Below are 23,814 nucleotides of genomic sequence, written 5' to 3' on the forward strand. Positions count from 1 at the left end.
CAGCCGCGTGAGAGTCACTGCAGACGCGCGAGTGGAGTTTTACTGGGGCGCGGTCGTGCCCGCTTGGTTTTCATTGTCTGTGGCTGCTCTCCCGCGGCGACGGGCGACTGGCTGAGGCCAAGGCTGCCGCCTGCAGAGCCTGAAGTGCTCTCCCTCTGGCCCTTTCTGGGGGTTGCCGGCCTGTCTGGCCGAGCAGTGCGCCCCTCGTTGCTCCCCTTCAGGGCCCTCCTCCCTCCTGCCTGACACACTCGCAGTGGTGCCCTGGCAGCTGAGGGGCACCCGCACCGCTGCCGCCTGCTCTCCGACTGGCGCTGGCCACTGCAGTCTCATTGCAGTTTGGGTCAGGGCCTCTTTCTGTCTGTCCTGCTGGGCACTGGAGTCTCATCCATTCTGGAAAGTTCTCAGCTTCTTACTTTCAGACACTGCGGCTGCTGCACCATCTCTCCCTCTGCTTCTGGGACCCGGGCTGATGGTGTGCTTGGCCTCCGTGCCCTGACCGCGGGTGCTGTCCCCCGTCTGCTCCCTCTGCGGTGCCAGCCGCCAAAGGCCCTCCGTGACATGCATTTCCCTGTCAGAGTCGCTGCATCCGTTGTTAGGGCATCCTGTTCCCAAGAGATGTCTTGAAGTTGACCGTTTATTTCTTTAAACCTGTCGAGCCGAGCTGCTCCATGGGGTCCGAGCACCCGTGCCTGCTCCTGCAGGGCCACTTTCCTTGCCACATGTCTGCTGCTCTGACCCCGTGCTGTCCTGAAAGGCGGTGCCTGCCCAGCCCCCATCCTTCTTCCCTGTCCTTTCCCTCTACCTGCTTGGTGCCAGGGGCAGCCTGGATGGCATCGTGGGTCAGGGGATGGGCGGGAGGGGCCTGGAGGGCCTGCCAGGCAGCGGGTCACCTGAGCGAGGGGCCGGCAACCAGGGCCCAGGTGGGCAGCACCCCCAGGCTCCTCTCCCCCTGCTCCAGCCACACCTGCACCCTGTGGCGCGCCCTGGCCGTGGACCCCAGCCTCACCGCCCAGGTGCTGGGGCTGCTGCTGGAGAAGTTGGCCAGAGACGTCCCGTTCAAGGAGAGCCGGCCCTTCCTGCTGAGCGGTGCACCCGAGCGCGTGGCCACCCTGCTGCCCCTCGCGGTGAGTCAGGCCAGGGGCCAGGGGGCAGCGTTGTGAGTCTGGGGAGAACCAGCCGCAAGCTGCCCTGGGTGCCAACCCTCCCCACCGCTGCGGGCACCAGGGCCACACTTGGGGAACCCAGGGCTGCTGCCGCCCGTGAGGGGCCTCGCAGGTGTTTGCCCCCAGGGAGGCCGTTCTGTGTTTCATCCTGTGGGGGAGAAGAATCCCAGCTTGGCAACTGCTTAAGGAGTAAAGCAGCTGCGAAAGTTCCCTCCCCCGTCTGGGGAGCTGCGAACAGATGGCCGCAGGCCTGCCCCGCGGAGCCCCCTGCCCCTCCCTGCCTCCTCGGCCCGGGGGCTGCGGTTCACCCCAGGACTCCCTACCGCTCCCCCCGCCGTGGGACTTCAGGCTAGTCTGGCCTCTGCACAGAGGATGGGAGGGGACCCCCGGACCACTCTCCCCCCAGGCCACCTGTGCGCTGTTTGAGGTGTTATCGGCCCCGGCGGCCGGGCCCGCGGTCTTGGAGCTGTACCCCGAGCTGTTCGCGGCCCTCCTGCTGCGCGTGAGCTGCTCCGTGGGCGTCCAGCTGCCCCGGAACCTGCAGGCCAAGGAGAGGAGGGGTGCTGGCCTGGCGGCCAGGGCACTCGAGCCCTGCAGGTCAGAGCTCGGTGCTCCCGTGCAGGGGCATTTGTGAGCACCAGCACAGGCATGCGTGCACGCGTGGGCCTGTGTGGGTGTGTGTGTGCGAGGTGTGTGCCTGGAGTACACACACTTCCCAGGGCCTCCCGAGGGCACCCAGCCCTTCGCCTCGGCCCAGCCCCAGCCACAGCAGCTTCGGCAGCCCCCCTGCAGGGCCTGTGGCCCCCCGGAGCCATGAGCTGGTGTGGGTTTGGGGTCCTGTGTTCTGTGCAGGCGGCTGCAGGTTCCAGGGAGGCGAGTGGTGCTGCTCCCTGGGGGTGCTGGGCCTCTGTGCCACCCATCACCTGGCCCCAGGGCCTCCTGGCCAGCGCTCCTCCCGGGCCATTCCTGGGTCACCCGCTTCTCAGCAGCCAGGGGGCCCGGAAGTGGGCACCGGGGCCCCTGGGCCTGGGCCTGCCCCACCTGGCTCCTGGGCTGGGGTTACAGCCCCAGGGCACAGCCCCCACTGCCGACTATATGACGCGCAGGGTGTGAGCAGGCACAGGGCGACTGGGGCCTCACTGCCGGGCGGGAGTGGGGGCTCCTGACGAACCGGGACATCATCCCACCGGGATCCAGGCTCAGGCCCTCTCCCAGCAGGGACCTAGGCGAGGCCCCCCAGGTCTCGGCCCCGACTGCGGCTGGTGTCCCGACAGCCCCTCCAGACGCCACATCTGGAGGAACTCTGGACAGCAGGTGGGCGAGGGCCATGTGCCCGAGCCGTGATGCCCGTGGGTGGATGGGGAAGCCCAGGGCCTGTCGCTGAGGCCTGTCCCCACATGCTGAGCGTGGCATGGGCAGCTCCCAGAACTGCCCCTTCTCCAGGGGCAGAAGCTCCTGCCTCTGTCCAGCCTCTCACCTGGGGTGCTGGCAGCTGTGCTCTGCCATTTCCTCTTGGGGAAGGACCCGCTTGAGAGCAGGGCATCGGCCAGGGCTGCACGAGGCCCCACGGTGACCTGCATGCCCTGGGGCCTCCACCCCATCTGTGTGCCGCTCTCAGGCTTTCCCCCTGCACGGCCAGCCTGGACCTCCCAGGGGTGCGGCGCAGGCCACAGCGGCCACTCTGGCTCCCCAGAGCTACCCTTGGGGAGGGGCCACCGCTACCTCCTGTCCCTGGGCGACGCCAGCTGTGCCCATCTGAGCCAGTAGGCGAGAGCAGCGGGAGGTGAACCCCGCTACAGCGTGGCCCAAGGAGGCTGTGGCCTCAGGCTCGTTTCTTGGGCGTCCGCTGCCCAAAGCAGGCTGGGGACTCTGCCCCTGGTGTCTGGAGAGAGGACCGGAGTCACCCCCAGCCCCCCAGGCTGCCTCTTCTCTTCCCCACGTGGTGTCCACCCAGTGGGACGGTGCTGCTTCCTCGCGTCCTGGGGTCCAGTCGCACAACGGAACGGGGTCTCGTCCCTGGGAGGCTGTGGCTGTGCACAGCTGAGCACTCGGGCTTCTAGGGTGCAGGACAGACCATGTGGGATGTGTGCTGGGGCCAGAGTGCCCCACAACCAAAGCCCCTTGCCCCGAGGTCCAGGGAGAAGTGCTTGGGTGTGGCGTGCTGAGGAAAGCACCTCTGAAGGAACGTCCATGTCATCACCCCGGGGCAAACAGGCCGGCTGGGCAGGCTCGGCCCCGTGGGGGTTTCTTCCTGGGAGACACTGGGACAGGGACACCCCACCCTCTCGGGCATCTTCCTGAGGCCCAGCAGGTCACACACCCACACCACTGTTCTCCCAAGCTTGTGCCATGTGCGAGTGCATGTGTGTGTGCGTGCTTGGCGTGTGTGCTCCCTTGTGGGGTGGCAGGTGCCAGGTGGGAGGACCGAGTGCTCGGTGTCACCTTGCAGCTCGGCAGTGGACACCCTGCGAGCCATGCTGCTGCGGGCCGGCAGCGAGGAGGTGGTTAAGGTCATGGCCCTGGAGGGCGGCTGGGAGCTGCTGAGGACCCCCGAAGGGCACGAGGAGGGTGTCGCCCAGCTGGCCCAGTAAGCAGGACCCTGCTGGTCCGTCAGACCCACCCGGCAGGGAGCTCCAGCTGCCGGGGGACACCCCGAGAAGCACAGGACCCCACAGAGGGGGGTCACCAGGCCAGGGGACTCTCTCCCAGTCAGGGGGAGCAGGGAAGGTGGGGGCTGGTGTGTGATGCAGACTGCAGAGGCCCGGCTGGGAGGGGCATGTTGGGGGGGGGGACCTGGGGGGTGCCCCTGGGGTCAGCCCTCCTGCCCCCTTAGTGCCATGGCGACGCACGCGGGGCCCCGGCTCCCACTGCTGATGAAGGCCCTGGTGTCGGCGCAGAGTAGCGTGTACGAAGCCCAGAGAGTCACCTCTACCGCCTTCTTCGCAGAGGTGAGGCCTGGAGGGAACCACTCGCCGCGCCCTGCCTGGGGCAGGGGACAGCTCTGTTCTGCCACCAAAGGGGCGTCTGCGGCACAAAGCCCCCCGTAGGCCGGCAGGTGGGCCACTGCCTCCCCTGCCTGTGATCCAGGAGGGCCGGCTGCTGGCCCCGCAGTCCAGAGCCCCCTGGAGCAGTCTGTGGTGACTGGACCCCCCACCCAGGGACCGAGGGCTCTGGCTGTTGGAGGTGGTGCTGGGGGCTGCTGCCTGGCAGGCCTGAGGCGGCGGGGTGGGCCAGGGTCCCCCAAGACTCCCCAGACAGAACCCGCCTTCGCCTGTGGCTGACAGTGCCGGAAACTTGTCAGGGTAGGGTAGGGGTGTATGTGGGTGGTTCAGGCCTGTGGGACCAAGGGGTGCAGCCTCAAGTGGGGGTGCTGGAGGGTTCCGAGCCCAGCCCCCACACCCACTCCCCTGCCTTGACTGGGAGTTCGGGGGATGGGGTGCAGGCAGTCAGGGCGCTGCCCCCTCCAGCTGCTCGCGAGCAACGTGGTCAACGACCTGCTGCTGCTGGAGTCACTGCTGGACAACTTGGCTGCCCGGCAGAAGGACGCCAGTGTCAGCGTGCGGCGGCTGGTGCTGCGTGGGCTGGCCAACGTCACCGCCGGCTCCCCGGACAAGGTGGGCCCGGGGAAGAGGGGGGCCTGGGTGAGGCCGGCAGGGTCGGCAGGTCTGATGCACGCACTCCCCAGGTGCGGGCACACGGCCCCCAGCTCCTGACGGCCATGCTGGGCGGGCTGGACGACGTGGAGGAGCCGCATGGCCTGGTGGCCCTGGAGGCCATGGAGGGCCTGGCGCGGCTGCTGGCCCTGCTGGAGCCCGGGGAGCTGCACTCGGTGCTGCTGCACGTCGCCATCCGCATCCGGCCCTTCTTTGACAGCGTAGGCCGCGGGAACCCCATCCCCTCGTCTCACCCACCAGCGGGGGTGTGGGCCGTGGGTGCAGGGCAGCTCCTGCTGGGGGCTCACCGCCGCCAGCCTGGGTGTCCCAGCCCCGCACCCCTTGCCCTCCTGCTGACGCCGTGCCACCCCCAGGAGAGGACAGAGCTCCGCCGGGCGGCCGTCTGCCTCTTTGGGCACCTCAACCAGGCCTGCCACAGCGATTGTGAGGATGTGTTCCTGGAGCAGACTCTGGGCGGGCTGGTGCCCTTGCTGCTGCACCTGCAGGACCCCCAGGGCCCCGTGGTCAGCGTGAGTGGGGGTGGGGGGTGGGGGGCCGGCGGGGTGGGGGGCGCTGGCACAGCGGGAGGGCTCAGCGCGGCACCCACAGGCCTGCAGGTTCGCTCTGCGCATGTGCGGCCCCAACCTGGAGTGCGAGGAGCTGGCGGCCGCCTTCCAGAAGCACCTGCAGGAGGGCCGCAGCCTGCACCTCGGCGAGTTCCTCAACGCGGCCAGCAAGTGCCTGGTGAGGGGCGCGGGCGGGGGGCGCGCGGGGCGGGGGCGGGGCGGGGGCGGGGCCCGCGCTGACGCCCCTTCCGCAGATGCGCCACTTCCCCGCGGCGCTGGGCCGCCTGCTGAGCACCAGCCTCTTCTACTTCAAGAGCAGCTGGGAGGGGGTTCGCGCCGCGGCGCCCCTGCTCGTAGGTGAGCGATGCCCCGGCCCCGCCCCGCAGCCCCCCGGCCGCGCTCCCCGCAGCCCCTGAGCCCCCTCCCGCCGCGCAGGCTTCCTGGTGCTGCACGCGGACCCCGAGCAGGCGCCCCAGGTGGACCTGGAGCAGCTCATCGCCGGTGAGTGGCTGCCGGCCCGGGCTGCCCCCCCCACGCCCCCCCACCAGCCCCATGTGTCCCCCACCCCCGCCAAGCAGCTACAGCTCCGCTGGGGCTCTGCTGACCCTGCGGGCAATGAGGGGACTAAGTGATTTTCCTGGATTTCAAGGATTTTTTCCCTGTCACTGGTGACCTCATCGTCTCTGGTAATTCACGGAAACTTCCTAACTGTTCCAAGAGAGCTTAAAAAACACTAAAAAAGGAAAAACTATCTTTCCGCTGGCTCCTGAGCCCTCCCGGGCAGCACAGGCCAGGCCCCCACTCAGCCAGCCCGGGTCCTCCCCACCTTGGAGGTGGGGCCAGAGCCGCCGGGGGCCGCGGGGGGAGCCGGGCCCCAGCAGCCGCTCCTGCCCCCCAGCTCTGCAGCTCCTGCTCAAGGACCCCGCCCCCGCCGTGCGCATGCGGGCCGCCGAGACCCTGGGCCGGCTGGTGAAGTTCGCCTGAGGCAGGATCCCCAACCAGCAAGCAGCAGCCGGGGGCCCCAGGGGCTGGGGGAGAAGCCCACGTGTACCCCATATTTTCCAATAAAACCCTTTGCTCCTCTACGACGAGGGGAGGGGACGACACAGCCTCTCCTTCCCGGCCGGGGCCCTCCGTCAACGCAGATCACACCACAACCAGCAACAACAACAGAGCCTCTATTGAAGTCCGGAGCATGGGGGCGACCACCCGGGACCCCCACCCCGGGACCCCCGGCAGCGCCTAGGTGAAGAGGCGGAGTGTGCCGTCGGCACCCGCAGAGAGCAGCCAGGGCTGGCTCGGGTGGAAGGCCACGTCCAGCACACCCAGGCCGCGGGTCAGCGCGTGTCCCTTCAGCACCTTCAGTGGCACCAGCAGCGGGTTCTGCAGCAGGTCGCTGTGGGGGGAGGCGGGCTCAGCGGCGCAGGTGGGGCTCACCTGGGGGTGGGCTCACCTGGGGTGGGCGTGGGCTCACCTGTACACTGTGCCGTGGCAGACGATGACGCTGCCGTCGTCAGAGCCAGATGCAAAGAGTGGGTAGTGGGGGTGGAATGCCACGGCCCGCAGGGCCTTCCTGTGGTGCCTGGGGGGTGGGGGGGTGGGGGGTTAGTGAGACTGACGGGTACAGGATCGGGGGAAGCCGGGCGCCCTGTCCCTCACCTCAGCACTCGGTAGGGCCGGGCGGAAAGGTCGAGGTCAAACCACGCCAGCTTGCTGTCGTAGCTGCCGCAGATGACGTTGTCGCCTGGGGGCCAGGGTGGGGGGTGAGCTCCTGCGGCCCCCTCAGCCCCCAGCCCCACGTCCCAGCCTCCACCCTCACCTGCGGGGTGCACAGCCAGGCTGGACACCCACTTGCAATTGGGCGCCAGCTTCTTGGTGAGCTCCTGGCGCAGCAGGTGGTAGAGGCGGATGCTGCGCTGCGTGGCCACGAGCAGGAAGGGCCGGCTGGGGTGGAAGGCCACGCACTGCACCTGCCCGTGGCTGCGGCGGAACGGGCTCTGGCTGCGGCGCCGGCTCAGCTGGTGGATCAGCACCTGCGTGTGGCCCTGCACCGCCAGCACCACAGCCAGGTAGTCCCCACGCCCATGCCAGGCCACCTGGGCCACGGGCTGCAGGGAAAGCGGAGTGGTGACCTGAGATGCCCGCCCAGCACCCCCCACCCCACTCAGCACCCCCGGCCCGGCACCCCGGCACCTTGCCGTGGCAGACACGCAGCCGCAGGCCCCCCTGCCGCTCCTCCTCCGAGGCCTCCTGCCACTGGGCTGGCTGCAGCAGTGGCTCCGCAGGTGGAATGAAGGCCCCCAGCAGCTGGTCAGTGCTGCCCAGCACCAGCCGGTCCCCCAGGCCCGGGTTCAGCAGCAGCACCGCGTCCTCCCTGCAGGCCAGAGCCGAGCCCACCCTCAGCACAGGGCAGCCTCCAGCCCCCACCCCCACCTGGCCCCCCACTTACACGGCCACGGCCACCAGGCAGACAGCGGGGTTGGGGTTCCAGGCGATGCTCCTCACCACAGCCCCCACGGGCACCGTCCTCAGGCAGCGGGCAGTGGCCACCTCCCAGAGCCGCACTGAGCCGTCATCGGAGCCTGCACACGCCACAGGACCTCGGTGGTCTGCCTGCCCCCACGCCCACCCCTCTTGCCCCCCCCGCCCCTCCAACCTACCTGAAGCCAGCCACTGGCCCCCCGGAGAGATGCTGAGGCTGCGCACCAGGTCGCTGTGGCCCCTGTAGACCTGAGGAGTGGGTGGTAAGGGACTGTGCCGAGGGAGGCCCCGCCCCACCTGCCCGTCCCTGCGCCCAGGGCCCGTCCCCTCACCAGGGCCTGGCACGTGGGGAAGGGCTGCAGGTCCCGAGGGCGCGGCAGCTTGGGGATGAGGTCCTCGGGGTCCACGTTCACCTGGGGCCGAGAGTGAGTCGTCAGCAGCCATCACTTCCTGCCCCCCCACAGCTGCCCCCTCGCTGCCCGCCCCCCACGCACCCGCATCTTGCGCTGCCGCGGGCACAGGTAGAGATCAAGGCAGCGCTCAAAGCGCTCCTGGATGAAAGGGCCGTAGGCGGGCACTGCCCGCAGGCTGGGGAACTTCCGAGGCAGGAAGCTGAGCTTCCTCTCGCTGGGCTCCTGCTGCTCCCACGCCAGGCGCTGTGGAGGCCAGGGGTGAGCCGGGCACCCGCCCCAGGCCTGGCCCCCCCACCCCTCCCAGCGCCCGGCCCACCTCCTCCTCGCTGGGTAGGTACTCAGGAGGGGGGTTGTACGACTCGGCGTGGCCGGGCAAGGCCAGCTTGGGTGCAGGGACGTGCATCTTGTGGCGCCCCAGGACGGCGTTGGGGTCCTCCTGGGCCCACAGGTCATAGTAGCTGGGGGCAGGGTCCCGGGGCCGGCGAGGCTGGATCCAGCCCATCTTGATGGCGTGCACGAGCCGGGACACCTGGGCACAAGACGGGCTCAGGGCGGGAGGCCGGGGGCCGCGCAGGGAGGCTGGGGGCGCAAGGGGGCCGGCAGGGGCGCACCTTCTCCTTCTCTAGCAGCGATGGGATGAAGCTGCGCTTGTCTGCCGGGCGGCCGGTCACTGGGTGCACCATGGGGTCCCCGCTGAAGAAGTCCACGGTGGGCTGCAGGGCAAGCGAGCATGCCGGCCTGGTCCCTTCCAGGCACCCCCAGGCCCCGGGCCAGCCCCTGCCACGCACCTCATAAGGGTCAAAGTTCACGTCCCCAAACTGGCCTCTCTGCAGTCTCCGCACCAGGGCCACCTGCTCGTCGGTCAGCCGCACGTCCCGTCCAGTCATCCGGTCCTGCACTGTGCGCCTGGGGACCCGTGCGTCACACCCGGCCGTGGGCTCTGCCCACCGCTGCCCCCCGCCCCCCACACCCTGCCCACCAGTAGTCAGGGTCGTCCATCTTATCTAGGAACTGGTCGAGCTCGTCCCGGCTGCGCACGGGCTTGTAGATGCGCCTGCCATCCAGGTTGTAGCCGACGTGCGGGAAGTCCGCGTACCATTCCAGCGGCACGTTGCCCACCGTGTTCCGGATGTCCTGTGTTGGGTGCCCCCTGTCAACGCTGCACCCCCGTGCCCTCACCCCCTCCAGCCACCCTGGGGCCTAAGGTCACCGGACCCCCGTGCATGCCCTCCCCTGGGCCTGGGGCGTGACGTGGCAGGAGCGCCGGCGCTGCCCCCGCCCGTCCTCGGAGGCGCCGGGCTGCACCTTCACAGTTTCCACTGAAGAGGTGCCAGCCCCCCCCCAGGGCTGCTTGGCCAGGGCTCCGGGCAGCCACAGACAAGTGACCTCATCGCCGTGGGCGCCCTTCCCGGCGGGGCCCTTCGCAGACGCGGGCGGCCACAGGGCCGGGCTCAGGGAAGCCCCTGCCCACCCCCACGCAGGGGAGGGGCTCGGCCAAGCAGGCGCTTGCCCTTCTCGCCCCAGGCACCCCCGACAGTCCCCCCGGGTCCTGCCCCAGGTGCCCCAGCGTCCCCCACCATGGGCAAAGCCTTCGCATTCCTGGACACACATTCCTGGCCGCAGCCCCTGCCAGCCACCAGCTCACTCCGCCCAGCCCTGGCCAGAGGCGACTTCCTGCAGCGGCGGCCCCGCGGGGGAGGGGCCCCGGGGAGCCCGCCTCCATGCAGCAGGCAGGACCCCCCAACCGCCCGCTGCTGGGAGCGCCCCCCCACCCCGAGTCTAGAACGACACCCGGAATTGGGCCCTAACGGGGGGTGGTATCCAGAGCAAGGAGGCAGGTGCAGGCGCACAGGCAGCGCCCCGCGGCGCCAGAGAAGCACATCTGCGGGCCCCTCTGTGTCCCCACCCTGCACGCGGCCGGCGCAGAAGGCTCAAGTGCACATGGGACAGACAGACGGACACGGGAGCAGCGCTGACAGGGTCCTACTGCGGGGAGAAAGCCTGAGTCCCCGCCGCCCGACCCGTCCCCTCTGCGCCCCCCGGGACCCATTTCCCCCCAGCCCCGAGACAGGGAAGGGGCGGCGGGCCGCGCGGAGCCTCCCGGGGGCGGGGCGCGGGGCGGAGCCTCCCGGGGGCGGGGCGCGCGCGGCTCTAAAGGCCCAGCCCGCGGCCCGCGCTCCAGCCCGGGACGCACGTGTGCGCGGCGCCCGGCGGCCAGACCCCGCCGGCGGACCCCGGCCCCGGGCGGCCCGCGAAGCGCGCGGCGGCGGCATGCGCGGCGGGCGGCGCAGCTGACGGGCGGCCCCATGTCTTTCGCCATGCTGCGCGCGGCGCCGCCCGGCCGCTACCTGTACCCCGAGGTGAGCATGCTGTCGGAGGACGAGGACAACGGCAGCGAGAGCTCGGGCTCCGACGAGAAGCCATGTCGCGTGCACGCGGCGCGCTGCGGCCTCCAGGGCGCCCGGCGGCGGGCAGGGGGCCGGCGTGCGGGGAGCGGCCCGGGGCCCGGGGGGCGGGCGGGCCGGGAGCCCCGGCAGCGGCACACGGCCAACGCGCGCGAGCGGGACCGCACCAACAGCGTGAACACGGCGTTCACGGCGCTGCGCACGCTCATCCCCACCGAGCCGGCCGACCGCAAGCTCTCCAAGATCGAGACGCTGCGCCTCGCCTCCAGCTACATCTCGCACCTGGGCAACGTGCTGCTGGTGGGCGAGGCCTGCGGCGACGGGCAGCCGTGCCACTCGGGACCCGCCTTCTACCACTCTGCGCGCGCCGGGAGCCCCCCGCTGCCGCCCCCGCCGCCGCCGCCGCCGCCCCCGCCCCCTGCCCGGGACGGCGAGAACGCCCAGCCCAAGCAGATCTGCACCTTCTGCCTCAGCAACCAGAGGAAGCTGGTGAGCGCGCTGGTTCAGGGCCAGGGGTCCCCAGGGGGCTGCGACAAGGCAAAGGGGGGGCCTCCAGGACACCTGGAGCTGTAGACCCAGCGGAGCCAAGGAGGGAGGCCCCAGGCCCCAGGTGGAATCTGCTCCAGGGGCCAGGAAGGAAGGGCTGGGCCTTCTCAGGCCTTAGAAGAAGCCCCAGACCTTCGGGGTCCAGCTGTAGCATGGGGCCAAGGGGTGCAGGACACAGGGAAGGCAGAACAGACACACGCCTCTGTGAGAGGCTGGAGATAGACCTGCAGAAAGTGGGGGCACAGGGCAGTGAGGGGGAGCCCCTGAGGTCGTATGCCACCGCACAGCTCCCAGCACCTGCAGCCAGCCTGGCCTACGGGGCACCTGCTGCCCTGCACCCCCCCCCCCAGCTGCCTCCTGGGCCCGAGCGGCTGGAGCCCAGCTCCAGGCGCAGACCCCGGGCTGCAGGGCTGCCTGGGGCAGCCAAGGCTGGTGGGAGAGCGTGGGGGGCTGGGGCAGCGGCCGCACAGGGGCTGACTAAGATTTACAGCCATGCAGTACTTGGGGGCACCGGAAAGCAGGGTGAGTGGGGAGAAAATACAGCGCCGGCTTCCCCAATCCCCACTTCCTCTCCAGACGGCACGAGTGAGAGCTCCTGGGGCCTGAACATCTGGGAAATTTAATTTTACAGTTTCGGCTGTGCAACAGCGTGCTCCCCTCCCCATGCTGTGCAGAGAAAGCTGGGGCAAGCCCGGAGGCGGGTGCTTTGGAGCCTGCCACCTCCGGGAGCACCAAGTGGCAGGGCCCAGCGCGGCAGGGGCAGGGGGAACGCAAGACGCTGCCCGCCCTGACTCCCTGCCCCTCCCCCCACAGAGCAAGGACCGGGACAGAAAGACAGCCATCCGCAGCTAGGAGGCCCACGCCAGCCTGGGTGGCGGGTGGCGCTGGCGGAGGGCCGAGGCGGCCCCCCACGACGGACCTGACCAGAGACGGGCCCCACGAGTGCACAGGCCACGGGTGACAGTGAGCACAGCCCCGGCCCAGTGGGTGCGCGGGCCGGACAGACGGACGGTGGCAGCAGGGCTCAGAGCCAGCCCCCAGCACCCACCCAGGCCCACCCGGACTTCTGCCTTGGTTTCCTTGGGGTCACCTCGTGCTGGCATTTCTTGTCTTCTGATGTGATGATATATGTTCTGGAAGTTTTGTATAATTAAAAACAAAACTATATCTTCCCAACTCGGAGGCACAGCATCCTCGTGAAGGGCCTCCCTCCCCAGCCTCGGGGTGGGGCCATCTCCTCCTGTGGGCCCCCCTCCTGGCCAGGGCACTCCAGTTCTCTGAGGGGGATGTCACCATCCAGGGCCGAGGTGGGCCCTTGGGGACAGCAAGTGGGATGGAAAATGACACGGGCAGCACCTGCGGGCACGGGCGAGGGCCAGCGTGGGAGCCCCCGGCCTGCAGCCTGGCCGATGGGGGTGCAGGTGAGGCCAGCACCAGCAACGCCCCCACAACCTTCCCTGCGGGGTGAGTGAGGGGTGTGCTTCAGCTCCAAGGCTGTGCCCCCCAACTCTAGCCACAGCAAAGGTAAGAGGAGCCCCTGTCCCACCCAGCACTGCCCCTCAGGGAGAAGGGACCTGGTGCCTCGTGTGCTGGGCACAGCTGGCCGCCATTAAAATCCCACAGGTGATGATCTCAGGTGGGCAGTGGGAGCGAGGAGGGCACATGGCCCTGTGCTGGGCGGCACGGGCAGCTCCTCCCAGGACAGTAGCTGCCCCCTGGCACCACGCCCAGACCCAGCTGAATCCCAGGCTTCCACTCCCTAACCCCACAGGAGCCCACCGCTGGCTGGAGAAAGGGCACCCCATCTCAGCAAAAGCCAGGATCAGGGTGCAGCTGTAGGAGCCGGCCCCACAGATGCCTGGGGTCTCTGTGCCCACCTGCCCACAGCACGGGGCTCACCTGCGGAGCTGGGGAGCACATCCTGGGGGCTGGGGCGGGAGCCGGCGGCCACAGCATGGGCAGTGCACAGCACTGGCTTCTTGGCCACCTGGGTCTGGGGTAGCGTTTGCTGCAGAGCCTGGAAACCAGGGGGTTGCCAAGGACACACGTGGGGTCACGGCAGGCAGGACAAGCTGCCACCAGCGGGGAGCAGGGCTTTGAAGGCAGGGTGGCAGCAGGAAAGGGTCTGGGCAGCGACACACCCAGCAGCCTAACAAGAAGGCTGGGTACAGTCCTCAAGACAGCAGCTGGAGTTTGGGGTGCGGCTGGCATGGTCAGAAGCCGTGAGTTGAGGGACCCCAGGGCCAGCCCGGTCAGGGGCGTGGGGCACGTGCCTCCCACACCTCAGGGCCGGGGCCCAGCAGGCCATCCCCAGCTCCTGCAGCGGCTGCAACTTGGCCGGCCTCGGACCTGGGCAGCTGGCCCAGCCGCTCCCAGTGAGCGCCGGTAGCCGCGGCCGGGCCTGCCCGCCAGCCAGCAGGGAGGGGAGCGCCCGTCACCCTCCCGGCTCCAGAAATGCAAACCAGGCCCCGGCTGGGCCCCCACCCGCTGCCCCCCGTGGGCGTCCTCCCCAGGGAGGCCCGCCCTCCACCCGCTGGGGCCCAGAGCCCCGAGGCCCAGGGCCGCCCCGCAGCCAAGCCGCGCTGGGAGCTGTCAGCTCCTGTCCCCGTCCCGGGAACGAGCTGCCGGCCACGCCACACGATCCATCACGGCCGCCCCCGCCCGGCCCGCCGCCCCCGCCGCTCAGCACCTGCGGCTGCCAGGAAACACATGTCCCCGCGGGCGGGTGGCCGCGGACCCCCGGGCCAGCAGCCCTGGCACCCGCAGCCCCGACCCCGAGCCCGGCGGCGGCCGGCGGCTGGGGCTCTTCCGCTCTCGGGGCGCCCCCTCCCCGCCCCTCCCCAAAGCGGCTGCAGCTGTCAGGGCCGCAGGTAGGCCTGGCTCGCCGCCCGCCCCCCGGGGCCGTCTGCCGGAGAGGAAGCCGGCCCACCTCTGGAATCCCTCACTCGCTCCTCATTCCGCCGCCCCCACCTGTCCCCCGGGACGCGGGGTCCGCCACCCCCGCCCGGCGCGCGCGCTTCCCTCCGGCCCCTCTCGGGTTACAATGCGGCAGTGTTCTCCCTCCAGCCCCGGCGCCCCCGCCTGCCTGGGGCCTGGGGGTGGGGGGCTCATCTCCATCCAAGGGCTGGGCCAGGGGGGCTGGGGCGCTCCGCCAGGCTCACCTGCGACCCCGGAGCCTGAGATCGGGGCCGGACCAAGGGGGAGAGGCCGGCCCAGCCTCCCAGCTGCCCCCCCCCGCGGCTAGGGACACCGAGGCTCCTGCTCCCGCGGCCCCAGGGTCCCACGGCTGACACCCGGGAGGGGCGGGGCCCAGCCATGGCCCCCCACTCTCCTGTCTACACCACCCCAAGTCCGTCCACCCACCCAAGACTGACACTGAAAGTTTGGGGGTCCTGGGGCTCCACACATGCCCAGCCCCTCCCCACCCCAAGTGCAGCACCCCTGAAACAGCCCTATGGGACTCCCTCCCTCCAGGCAGCACCCCTCACCCCCTTTCCCCACGCTCACCGTCACATTATTGCTTTCCTGTGCTCCCAGCCCCACGGCGAAGCCCCACGGCGAAGACCCCATCCCAGGACCGTTCCGCCCCCGACTGGCCCGAGTGAGCACAGAACTCAGGGAGGCGTCGGGCCGCCTCTGCCCCCCGCTTCCCACCGACGAGACCTGCTTGGTCTGAGTGTGCCCGGCCCCACCTGACCCCACACCTCCCGAGGGCCTCTGCAGCCAGGAGGAGCAAACGGCCGAGGAGGGTGGACAGCGCCAGGCCCGGGCAGGGCCCATGAGGGGCTCTGTCCCCCCGGTCCAGGGCTGTGGGGGCAGGGGGCGGGCGCCGGGGGAGGACGGTGGTCTCGGCGGGGACACGTGCGCCAGAGGGGAGGGGAGCAGGCCGCCTGCACGAAGGCAGCTGCCGGTTCAGTAGCCGGGAGAAACCATTAACGGCCTTGGCGCGAGAGCAGAGAGGACGGCGGGCGCTGGCTGCAGACGGCCCGGCCGACGGGGCCCCGAGGGGCAGCTGGGCGGGAGCCCAGGGAGCCGGGCCAGGCCCACCGTCGGGGCGGCTCCTCCAGCCCCTCCTGGCCAAGTTCATGGCGGCCGTGACCCCTCACCCACCACACTTCCTGCTCCTCCCTGGGCCAGCCCGCAGCCTCAGTTTCTCACAGTGCTTGGCCGGGAAGGGGCTGCCATGTGCCGGTCCCGCCCGGCCCGGCCCCCCCAGGATGAGATCACGTCTGTGCAGCCGGGGGAGGGGCATGGAGGGGCCTGAGCTGGGGCTGTGGACCCCAGCGCCGCCCCCCACCAACGGGCTAATCAGATTAGAGCAGAGCGGCCAGGGGCACCCCAAAGGGACCCAGCAGATGCACCGTGTGTGACCCAGCCCCTTGCCACCTGCAGGCCCAGGTGAGGGCGGAGCAGGGCCGGGGGACAGTGGCCAGGAGGCGGCCGCCCCGAGGGGCCCACAGCCCCAGCACAGCCCCCGTCCCGCTGAGGTCACGTCTTCCCAGCGGGCAGGCCGCCGGGGGCCGTCGGGAGGGCCTGACCACAGCACCCGCCAGGCCGAGGGCCCGCATGCGCCTGTCCGGGGCTGGCACCGCCACCGGCCGCACCCGCCCTCCATGCCAGCGCCGGCCCAGCTGCTCTGTTTTTCCACGCAGCTGTGCCCGGCCAGGGTGGGGGTGGCTCTGCTGAGCAGCCCAAGGGGCAGCCAAGGACCCGGGGTCCCGGTCCCCTCGGCCCCCGCCAGGGAGCTGTGCAGCCGAGGCAGCCCCGGCAGAAAGCTCCTGAAGAGGCCCCTCCCAGGTGCAGCCCGCCAGGCACGGCGTGGGGGGCCCCATCTGGGGAGGGCGGCTGCCCGGGCACCCCCACGGCTCACGGCGCTCTCCTGGGTGCCCGGACGGCCTCCCGACCCTCTTCCCACCCCCACTGGGGCAGAAACGGGCGGCACAGCAGGCGAGACGCCCCCACCCCCAGGTTCTCGGGGAGGCGGAAGCATCTGCGAGGCCCCGGCCCGGCCCCTGAAAGCTGAGCTCTGCCGCCCCCTCGGGCCGCCGCGGCTGTGCTGGCAGCGGGGCGGGCGGGGGGCTCCGCCGCGCTCGCGGCCCACATATGGGATAGTCATCGCCGAGGAAGCCCCCGCGGCCCCCGCCAGCTTCCTCCCGGCCCGGCGCGCTGCCCACCGCGAGCCCCTGCAGGGGCAGAGGGGCGCCCCGCCCCGCCCCGCCCGGCCCCCCGCGGCCGTCTGCGGCCTCGGCTCCCTCCCGACCCGGGCTTGAAGGAGCTGTGAGGACGCGGCCGCCAGCAGCCGGGGGGGGGGGAGGCGGCCGGGAGCCCAGCGCCGCCGCTCCGGCCAGGAAACCAATTTATTTTGTTTTGTCTCTCGGCTCGGAGCGCGCAGCGCAGACGGGAGCAGGCGGCCGGCCAAGGCGCGTGCAGCCGCTGCCAGGAGAGCCGAGCGGAGGGGCCCGGCCGGGGAGGGGGCGAGGGGGCCGCCGCGGACAGGAAGAGCTCCTGGGGGGAGCCAGCCCCGGCCTGACCCTGAGTGAGGAACCCGAAGCCCCCAGCTCAGCGCCCCAAGACCCCCCCGGGCCACCCCGGAGCCACGAGCAGCCTGACAGGGCAGGGCCCACGGGGAGGGGGCGTGCCTGCCCCCCCCACCCCGGCTCGAGCTGCCAGGCCCAGGCCACCCGGCTGGACGGTGAAACCATGAGGCTGTCCCGGGCCGTCCCACAGGCCTGTGCCCCCGCCCAGCCTGACGCACCCTCCCTCCCTCCCCCAGAAGGCGCAAAACTCACCTCCTCGTCCGAGCTGTCCTCCAGGTACTCGTCCTCACACTGGGGTCTCCCGGCCACTGCCGTCCTCGGGGAAGGGGGTCCAGCCTGCGGAGAGAGGGGTGGTCGTGTCGGAGACCGCAGGATGCCCTCTGACCTGGGCCCAGGCACGCCCCACTGACGCTGGGCCAAGGCCCCCCCCAGGCCGCCCCTGGCCCCCAGCCTCAGCACCCCCAGCTCCAATGCCAACATCACGGCTCCCAGCCGGCCCCTGGGGGCCCAGTGCAAACAGATGCCCCCACCCCACTTCCAACCACCCCCAGGCTGGCAGGAGCCCCCATGCCCTCCCTCACTGGGGCTCAGCCCCAACCTGGGGGTGGTGGGAGGCAGCCCGAGGCCAGTGCCCAGCTAAGTCCCCACCTCCCCACGTCCCCCGGCTCCAAGTGACCCCACAGCTCCAGGTCAGCGAGTGGGTGCAACCGGGATTCAGACCCTAACCTGGAAAGAGTCTCCCTGGGGGGTGGCGGGCTGGACCAGGCTCACTGGCCGCGGCGGACGGGAAGGCTGCCCCCGCCTCCCCCGGGGCCGGAAGCAGGGGCAGGAGCCGAGGGGCCGGGAGCCGAGGCCCACTCTCCCCTGCCGTCCGGGCGGCGGGAGGTTAAGCTTTTCTCCAGGCAGGAACAAGGCCGGCCCCATCTGCACCTTCCCTCCACGCTCCCCGCTCTCCTGACTGTGCCGGCTGGGGGCAGAGGGTGGGGAGGGGGACACACCGGGAGAAACTGAGTGTCGGGGCCGGTGGGGGGGGTCCCATGTCCGCCAGGCTGGAGGAGAGGGCACCAGCGCAGACTCCAGGGGCTCCAGACCCCGGCACCGCGAGGGCAACACTGGCCATTGAAGCCACTGAGATGGCCGCAGGCAACGCGCACAGGAAAGCGGCACGGGCTCCTCGGACAGACGGACAGACGACAGGGAGGCCCGAGCCCTTGCACTGCCACGTCACGCCTGGGAGGCATCTGTGTGGGCCACAGGGCCAGACGGGACCCTCGGGAAAAGGATGGGGAAGAGGGGGCGACAGCCGTGTACCCCTCCCCACAGCTTGGGCAGCCCCAAGCTGACATCCTTGGTGGTGCCTTGGTGGTGCCAGCTGGGGGCCAGGGTCACATAGGGCAGAGGCGGGACCTGCCCCGCGAGGCGAGGACAACCTCAGACCTGGGCCCGGGTCTCAGCAGAGGGGGCGGCGCCTGCACGCCCTGCCCGAGGAAGCGGCGACGGGACGGCGGCAGGACGGGCAGGGAGGGGACGCTGCCTGGGTGGCACCTTGGGGCGCCCGTCACGGTTAACAGTACCTCACCCTCTGACCCAGAAATTCTGCTCAGAACCTATCCCAGGGGCTGCTGGCGCGTGGGGAGCGACATAAGCGAGGACACGGCTGTCACTGAGGGAGGCGAGCATGTGCCACGGCCCGTCAGGCTCAGCACAGCCGCCCGCACAGCCCCGGACAGACAGCACCAAGCACCAGTGCCCGCTCCCACCAGGAAAAGGTGGACACGCTCTGGGCAGACATGCCGGCCCGGATGGGCACAGGCAGCCCAGAAAGGTTCTCAGGGAGCAGAAGCAGCAGGGCCTGGATGCAGCGGCCCCCCAGGGCTCTCAGGGCCCTCGATGCGCCTCCCAAGTGGGCACTCGCACTGGGCTCAGCCCCAACCCCACGTCCGCCCAATGGCAGGCAGGGACCCCACGGCACAAGGGCCCCTCGCCCCAGAGGCCGCTCCCCAGGGTCTCCTGCACCCGGGACCCCGTGCCTGTGCCCCTGTGGGCCACGGCGTCCAGCGTGGACAGCCACGGGCTGTGGGGGTGAACACAGCCGCCCCGTCGAGGCGGCAGGTGGGAGGCTCCCCATCAGCACCCCGGGCCGGCCCCAGATGAAGAGCAAGCGCTGAGGCAGACCATGGTGGACACTGACCTGGGGGTCCCAACTCAGGGGCTCAGTCTCCACCTGCCACCACCCAAAAGCGGGACGCGGCACAGGGTACAGCAAGTCAGCCCCCACTTCAATCCCCTCTCCCGGTCTGGGAGGGCTCAAACGCCATCACGAGGATGCAACTGGAGACCCTCGGACAGGGCCCGGCGGATGCCCCAGCTAAGGCTGGAGCAGGCTGAGCGCCAAGGCTGGTGTCCTGGGGTGGTCAGGGGCAGCTGCCAAGGCCTGCAGGACCACAGCTCGAGACAGCAGACACCCCAACCCTGTCCTCTGCACCCCAGACAGAGCCCCCACCCCTCAGGGGAGCCCCCCGCAGGCCCCGGGGCTGATCCCTGTGGCCTCCAGCCTCCAGGTGCTTGGCCCGGGAGCTGCAGGCTCAGGCCCTGCGGGGGGCACCCCGGGGGGGCTGCCGGGGGCAGAGCCTGGCTTTGCACTGTGCACCTGGCGTAGCTGGATACAGTTGTGTGCGTGACTTGTTGAAATAATTAAACAAAATGAAGAAAAAAACTCTAAATTTAAATGTGAGTACCCTTAGTTTAAAAAGGAAGAGGCAGTGTCCAGAAAGACATACATTACTAAATATTAAGTGACCACAGGGCCATGGCACTGGGCAGGAGCTCCCACCCTTACTGAATAGATTGGGGAATATTTGAATTTTTTTTTGGGTACAGATTTCGTAATTTTAAAAACTTAAGAAGCGGGGACAGTGCTCAGGTCGGACAGCAACATCCCACGGGGCTCGGTCCCAGGCGCCCCCACACTTGTCTCCAGATGCCTCTTTGGCACACCGACCCTGGCGCCCCAGGGATTTGGGTTGCCAGTTCCAAGCCGGGGCAGCGGCCAAACAGGGGACCCGCTGGAGGGAGTGGACCTGAGACGCAGCATCTGCAGGAACCAAACTTCCGGAAGCCACATCTGCGCTACGGACTCCAGGGAAGAGCTCAGTCCGAACGCATGGAGAACACACGGGTCCTCGGCACGCAGCGCCCACCCTGAGAGGCTGGCTCTCGGCAGCCACTGCTGGGCATGGCTAACCGGCCACCGAGGGACCCACTGGAGTCACACGCTGTCCCTCGCGTACATCTGCACGTGTCCCACACGTGCACATTACCCTCTTCCAGCTGTTCTGTGTACTCGGAAGGAAATGTGTCTTGGTTTTCCTGATTTTGGTGATGTTATTTTTGGTAACGGCAAGGTTTGGACATGAAAGGTGACTTAGGCAGCAGACTCCCGTCAGCCATGCCGCAGGCCCCGGGGTTCAACGCGGGTGAACACTGCTCATTTTGCAAGAAGATTCCAAGAACAGCGGAGTGTGAGAGGATCTGGCCGTTTGGCCTCATTGTAGGGACTGAAGTAGGAGACTCTGAGGGCGGCTGCAGCGGGTGGCCCAGCTCCACAGGACGGTGACGACATCGCTGCCACCTCCACGTCCGCACCGGGCCGTCGGGGACTGCAACACTCGCTAAACGTTTGCTGAATGAAAGCGCGCGGCAAACACCTTCACGGTTATTTTTTCTCCTATTTTAACTTGAAGGATATTTCTTTACATTAAACAGTCTTTTTTATGGGGTTTTGAACTTTGACAAATGCTTTTTAAAATACATGATAAGTACTTTTGGCCCTTTTATAATGCTTTCTTTAAAAACCTTTACTTCAGAAAATGAAAGCATGTCTGGAAAGAATGCATAATTTCTCTATTTCCATAGTTAATGCTTTTACTGTTAATGTTTCCTGTATTTGATGTATTTGTACATTTATCAGTGTTTTAAAAATGCCTTGTCACAGCTAGGGTTCTGAGCTGTTGCACCTGGAGCTTTGGAAGTTGTTTATATAACAATTCTAAAGACGTTTCCTTGTTTCCAATGCATCAAATTTAAATAGTGTGATGGTTTTCATGTTCTTGGACCTCAGTGACAATTGTTTTTTGCTTTTCCTCTACCTTATATATTGCTTTTTTTGATGGTTTGTGTCAGGTGTCAACACTTAAGTCAACTAATTTTCTGACACAAAACTTCTGTGGCATTTTGATATCGTATCTTAATTCTTAGTGTTCATGGAGACGTGTGTCCTACAGTCCCCAGCGGGACAGATGGATGGGCAATGCAATTCTGTTTAGCACATTAGGTTGTGGCTCTTAACTATGAGTTGAAGTTAAAGATCACACATAGGTGTGATTTCTGTACAAAGAGATGTTTACTTTAATTTTAGAAAAAATGTCTCACATATCTTAAAAATAAAAGATAAATAATATTGTCAAAAAAAGAAGAGATCAAAAAAAAAAAGGGTAGGTTTCTCCACAGTTCCAGTAACCAGAATCAACACAGCTAACATCCTTCCTGACGAGGACAGCGAGCCACGTCTCCGCGCCTAGCTGTGGTGACGTCAGACGGGCAGACGGCTCACAGCTCATCTTGAGCCTGTTCCTCCTGAAGCAGCAGCTCGGGCGCAGCAGGCCCGGCACCCACCCAGCGAGCCCTGGCTCTCATGGCTTCCGCCTGGGGTGATCACTGTGCCAGCCACGGTGACGAGTTCCGCAGACGTGTGAAATCACTGATTTCAGACCCTAATTAAGTCGAGCTCCTCTCCCGCTCCTCTTACGTAGGAGGCACAGGGGCCACGCGCAGCCCTCCCGCTCAGGCCCCGGGGAGCCCAGCTAAGGCCACGGCCTGCAGGGACTTCCACGGGTGCCTGGAGCCCCCCGAGGCTGAGAACCCACCCAGAGCCCAGAACGCTCCGGGCGGGTGGACCCAGGCGCACAGAAGAGGGTCGTAGCCTTGGGGCTCCCGGCACCCAGAGCCGTGGAGCTTCACCCACCTCCAACCGCACCTCGCTGGTCCTCTCCGCCCTGCAGTGGCCCTCGCAGCTGCTGGCGCCGGCGTCTCCCTCATCGCCATCCTCACTACTGTCGCTGCCGGAATCTTCAAGGCCTGAGAACACACTCTCCTCGCTGTCGGAGGGGCCCGAGTCGCTGGCCTCGCTGTGGCTGGGAACAGGTGGGCAGAGGAGAGAGACCTACGGGGAAGCACGGCGCTGGTTACAGCTGGACCCCGGCAGGCCCCTCGCGCCAGGGCCCCCAGCCCCATCCAGCACCCCCACCCCCGCCCCTGGGATGGACGACGTCCTCCCAGCTTCAGGCTCAGCTCCCGCCTGTCACCAGCACCTAAAGCCCCAGACCTCCCCCTCATCATCCTATGCCCCTAGAGCTGTGGGTACAGCTTGGGGGGCATAGAACCCCCAGGCTTCGACCACCTGCAGCAGAACCTCCTCATCCATCAAGTATGGGACCAACGGCTGACTAATAAATCTGAAAGGCCGGTTAAAGAGTCACAAACAGGACACAGGGTAACTAAAAAGCAAGTCCAGTCAGTCCTCCTTACCTGGGGGTTCTACGTTTGTGAATCTGACCCCCACTAAGATCTATTCATAACCCCACACTCAACACCGCGGGCTCCCCCGGCGACTGCAGACACGCAGAGCGGGCAGCTGAGTGCAAGTTCCCAGCGGAAGCCAGGCCGGGCAGCTCTCACGCTGCAAACGCCTTTCCCTGGCACATCTGGTACCACCTCATCTGCTTGTCTGTGCTTTTGTGGGCGGTCACGCTGTTTAAAGTGCCCCGGCGCGGCGCTGAGGGGTTGGGGAGAGGTCCTAAGCACGAGGCCTCCTCGCCCTGGCCCCGCAATGGTGCGGGTGAGTCTGCCGCGGGTACTCAACAAGACACCTCGACAAACAGAAGCCCGCACAGACGAGGTCACGCGTGGACCAGCTGATGAAACTCCAGGAGCCCGCCCTGGGATCCTGTCTCCGGGTGGGGCGAGCAGAGCTGGCAGCCCCCCTTTCCACGTCCACCAAGGGCCACTGGAGCAGTCCCCACGCGGGCCTCTAACGTGGAACGATGGCTCGAGGGAAACCACCTGAAGGCAAAGGCCTCAATTTCCCTCTTCCTCTGCAACGTTCCCACTGGCTCACCCAGCTCAAAAGGCTGCTGGCTGGGGGGTCGCCGGGGTGCGGAGTGGGTGCATTTCAAAAGCAAAGGGACAGCTCCAAGCAGTGCAGTCGAGGGGAGCCCGCCGGGAGGGCTCAACCTGCAAGCCCCAGACTGCAGCCACTGAGGTGGACCAAGGCCGGGTCTACCTGCCCATTTCGTTCTCATGTGGCTCTTACTTTTTACGGTAGGTTAAGCACTATGTTAAAGGAATTGTACGAATAAGCAGGCAACTATTTATCGGGGGTGCAAAGTCCGATTTTCCTAAGGATGCGGCTGTACAGGACGCCCCTCCCTCCCATTTCCCTCCTTCTCTGACACTTCAAGCCCAGGGAACTGCTCGGGACGCCGGTCCACCCCTCTGCACTACTGGGCTCTGCCGCGACGCGCACCGGCCCCCCGCGCTCCACCGACAGCTGGACGCCTGGGTGGGCGCTGGAGGCTCGCCGGGGGCTGCCAAGTCGTCCCCGGGGCGCCGCTGACCGCGCGGCCGGCACAGGCCCAGGACGGCGCCCGCAACCCGCGGTGGGACCAAGGCTGGGAGGTGCTGCCGGGAGGACCGGGCGTGCAGCAAGAGCGTCCTCCGCTCACCGGGGCCGCACCCCGCGTCCCGGCCCCGCGACCAGCGCCCCCACGTGCGCCCCCGCCCCGGCCGCCCCGCCGCCCCGCACCCACCTCCTCGGACTCCGGCTCCGGCTCCGGCTCCGGCTCCGCGGGCCGCTTTCCCGGCCGCGCACCCCGCGGCCCCGCCATGCTTCGCCACACGCCGGTTCCGCAACCCGAACGGCCTCTTCCGGCAGCGAGCCGGCCGCGTGCGCGCGCGGGGCGGGGCCCGGGTCAGAGGGCACGGGAGGCCGCG

At 68.3% G+C, this 23,814-nt stretch overlaps 3 protein-coding genes across 15 annotated transcripts in view; 2 read left to right on the forward strand and 1 right to left on the reverse strand.

Moving 5' to 3' along the window:
- Positions 1-6,762, forward strand: part of MROH1 (maestro heat like repeat family member 1) — a 111,032-nt gene extending 104,270 nt beyond the window's left edge. For 6 of the 12 annotated variants that reach the window (XM_037803110.1, XM_037803113.1, XM_037803111.1 and 3 more), the window contains exons 34-44: positions 959-1,124; positions 1,570-1,760; positions 3,613-3,750; positions 3,997-4,111; positions 4,631-4,777; positions 4,849-5,037; positions 5,191-5,346; positions 5,426-5,560; positions 5,637-5,739; positions 5,818-5,883; positions 6,281-6,526. In XM_037803110.1, coding sequence (XP_037659038.1) covers positions 959-1,124; positions 1,570-1,760; positions 3,613-3,750; positions 3,997-4,111; positions 4,631-4,777; positions 4,849-5,037; positions 5,191-5,346; positions 5,426-5,560; positions 5,637-5,739; positions 5,818-5,883; positions 6,281-6,366 — 1,492 coding nt within the window. In that variant the 3' untranslated portion in view covers positions 6,367-6,526. The other 6 variants (XM_037803118.1, XM_037803121.1, XM_037803119.1 and 3 more) reach the window with 6 other exon arrangements.
- BOP1 (BOP1 ribosomal biogenesis factor) lies at positions 6,545-23,783 on the reverse strand. Of its 2 annotated transcripts, none has more exons than XM_037803131.1 (16): positions 23,631-23,783; positions 21,800-21,985; positions 17,017-17,100; positions 9,256-9,410; positions 9,065-9,182; positions 8,888-8,989; positions 8,593-8,805; positions 8,358-8,519; positions 8,196-8,276; positions 8,043-8,112; positions 7,832-7,964; positions 7,576-7,756; positions 7,202-7,490; positions 7,042-7,126; positions 6,857-6,964; positions 6,545-6,778 (listed from the first exon to the last, which is right to left on the reverse strand). In XM_037803131.1, the coding sequence occupies exons 1-16, from the start codon at positions 23,706-23,708 to the stop codon at positions 6,625-6,627; spliced, it is 2,199 nt and encodes a 732-aa protein (XP_037659059.1). In that variant the 5' UTR covers positions 23,709-23,783; the 3' UTR covers positions 6,545-6,624. The 2 variants fall into 2 exon arrangements, with proteins under 2 accessions (XP_037659059.1, XP_037659057.1); XM_037803129.1 differs by having other exon boundaries at positions 21,788-21,985.
- Positions 10,408-12,403, forward strand: SCX (scleraxis bHLH transcription factor). The gene is made up of 2 exons (XM_037803132.1): positions 10,408-11,170; positions 12,041-12,403. The coding sequence occupies exons 1-2, from the start codon at positions 10,583-10,585 to the stop codon at positions 12,077-12,079; spliced, it is 627 nt and encodes a 208-aa protein (XP_037659060.1). The 5' UTR covers positions 10,408-10,582; the 3' UTR covers positions 12,080-12,403.
- Positions 23,784-23,814: the final 31 nt, after the last annotated feature.

The sequence above is a fragment of the Choloepus didactylus genome, chromosome 14 (genome assembly GCF_015220235.1).
Source record: "Choloepus didactylus isolate mChoDid1 chromosome 14, mChoDid1.pri, whole genome shotgun sequence".
Taxonomy (NCBI): domain Eukaryota; kingdom Metazoa; phylum Chordata; class Mammalia; order Pilosa; family Megalonychidae; genus Choloepus; species Choloepus didactylus.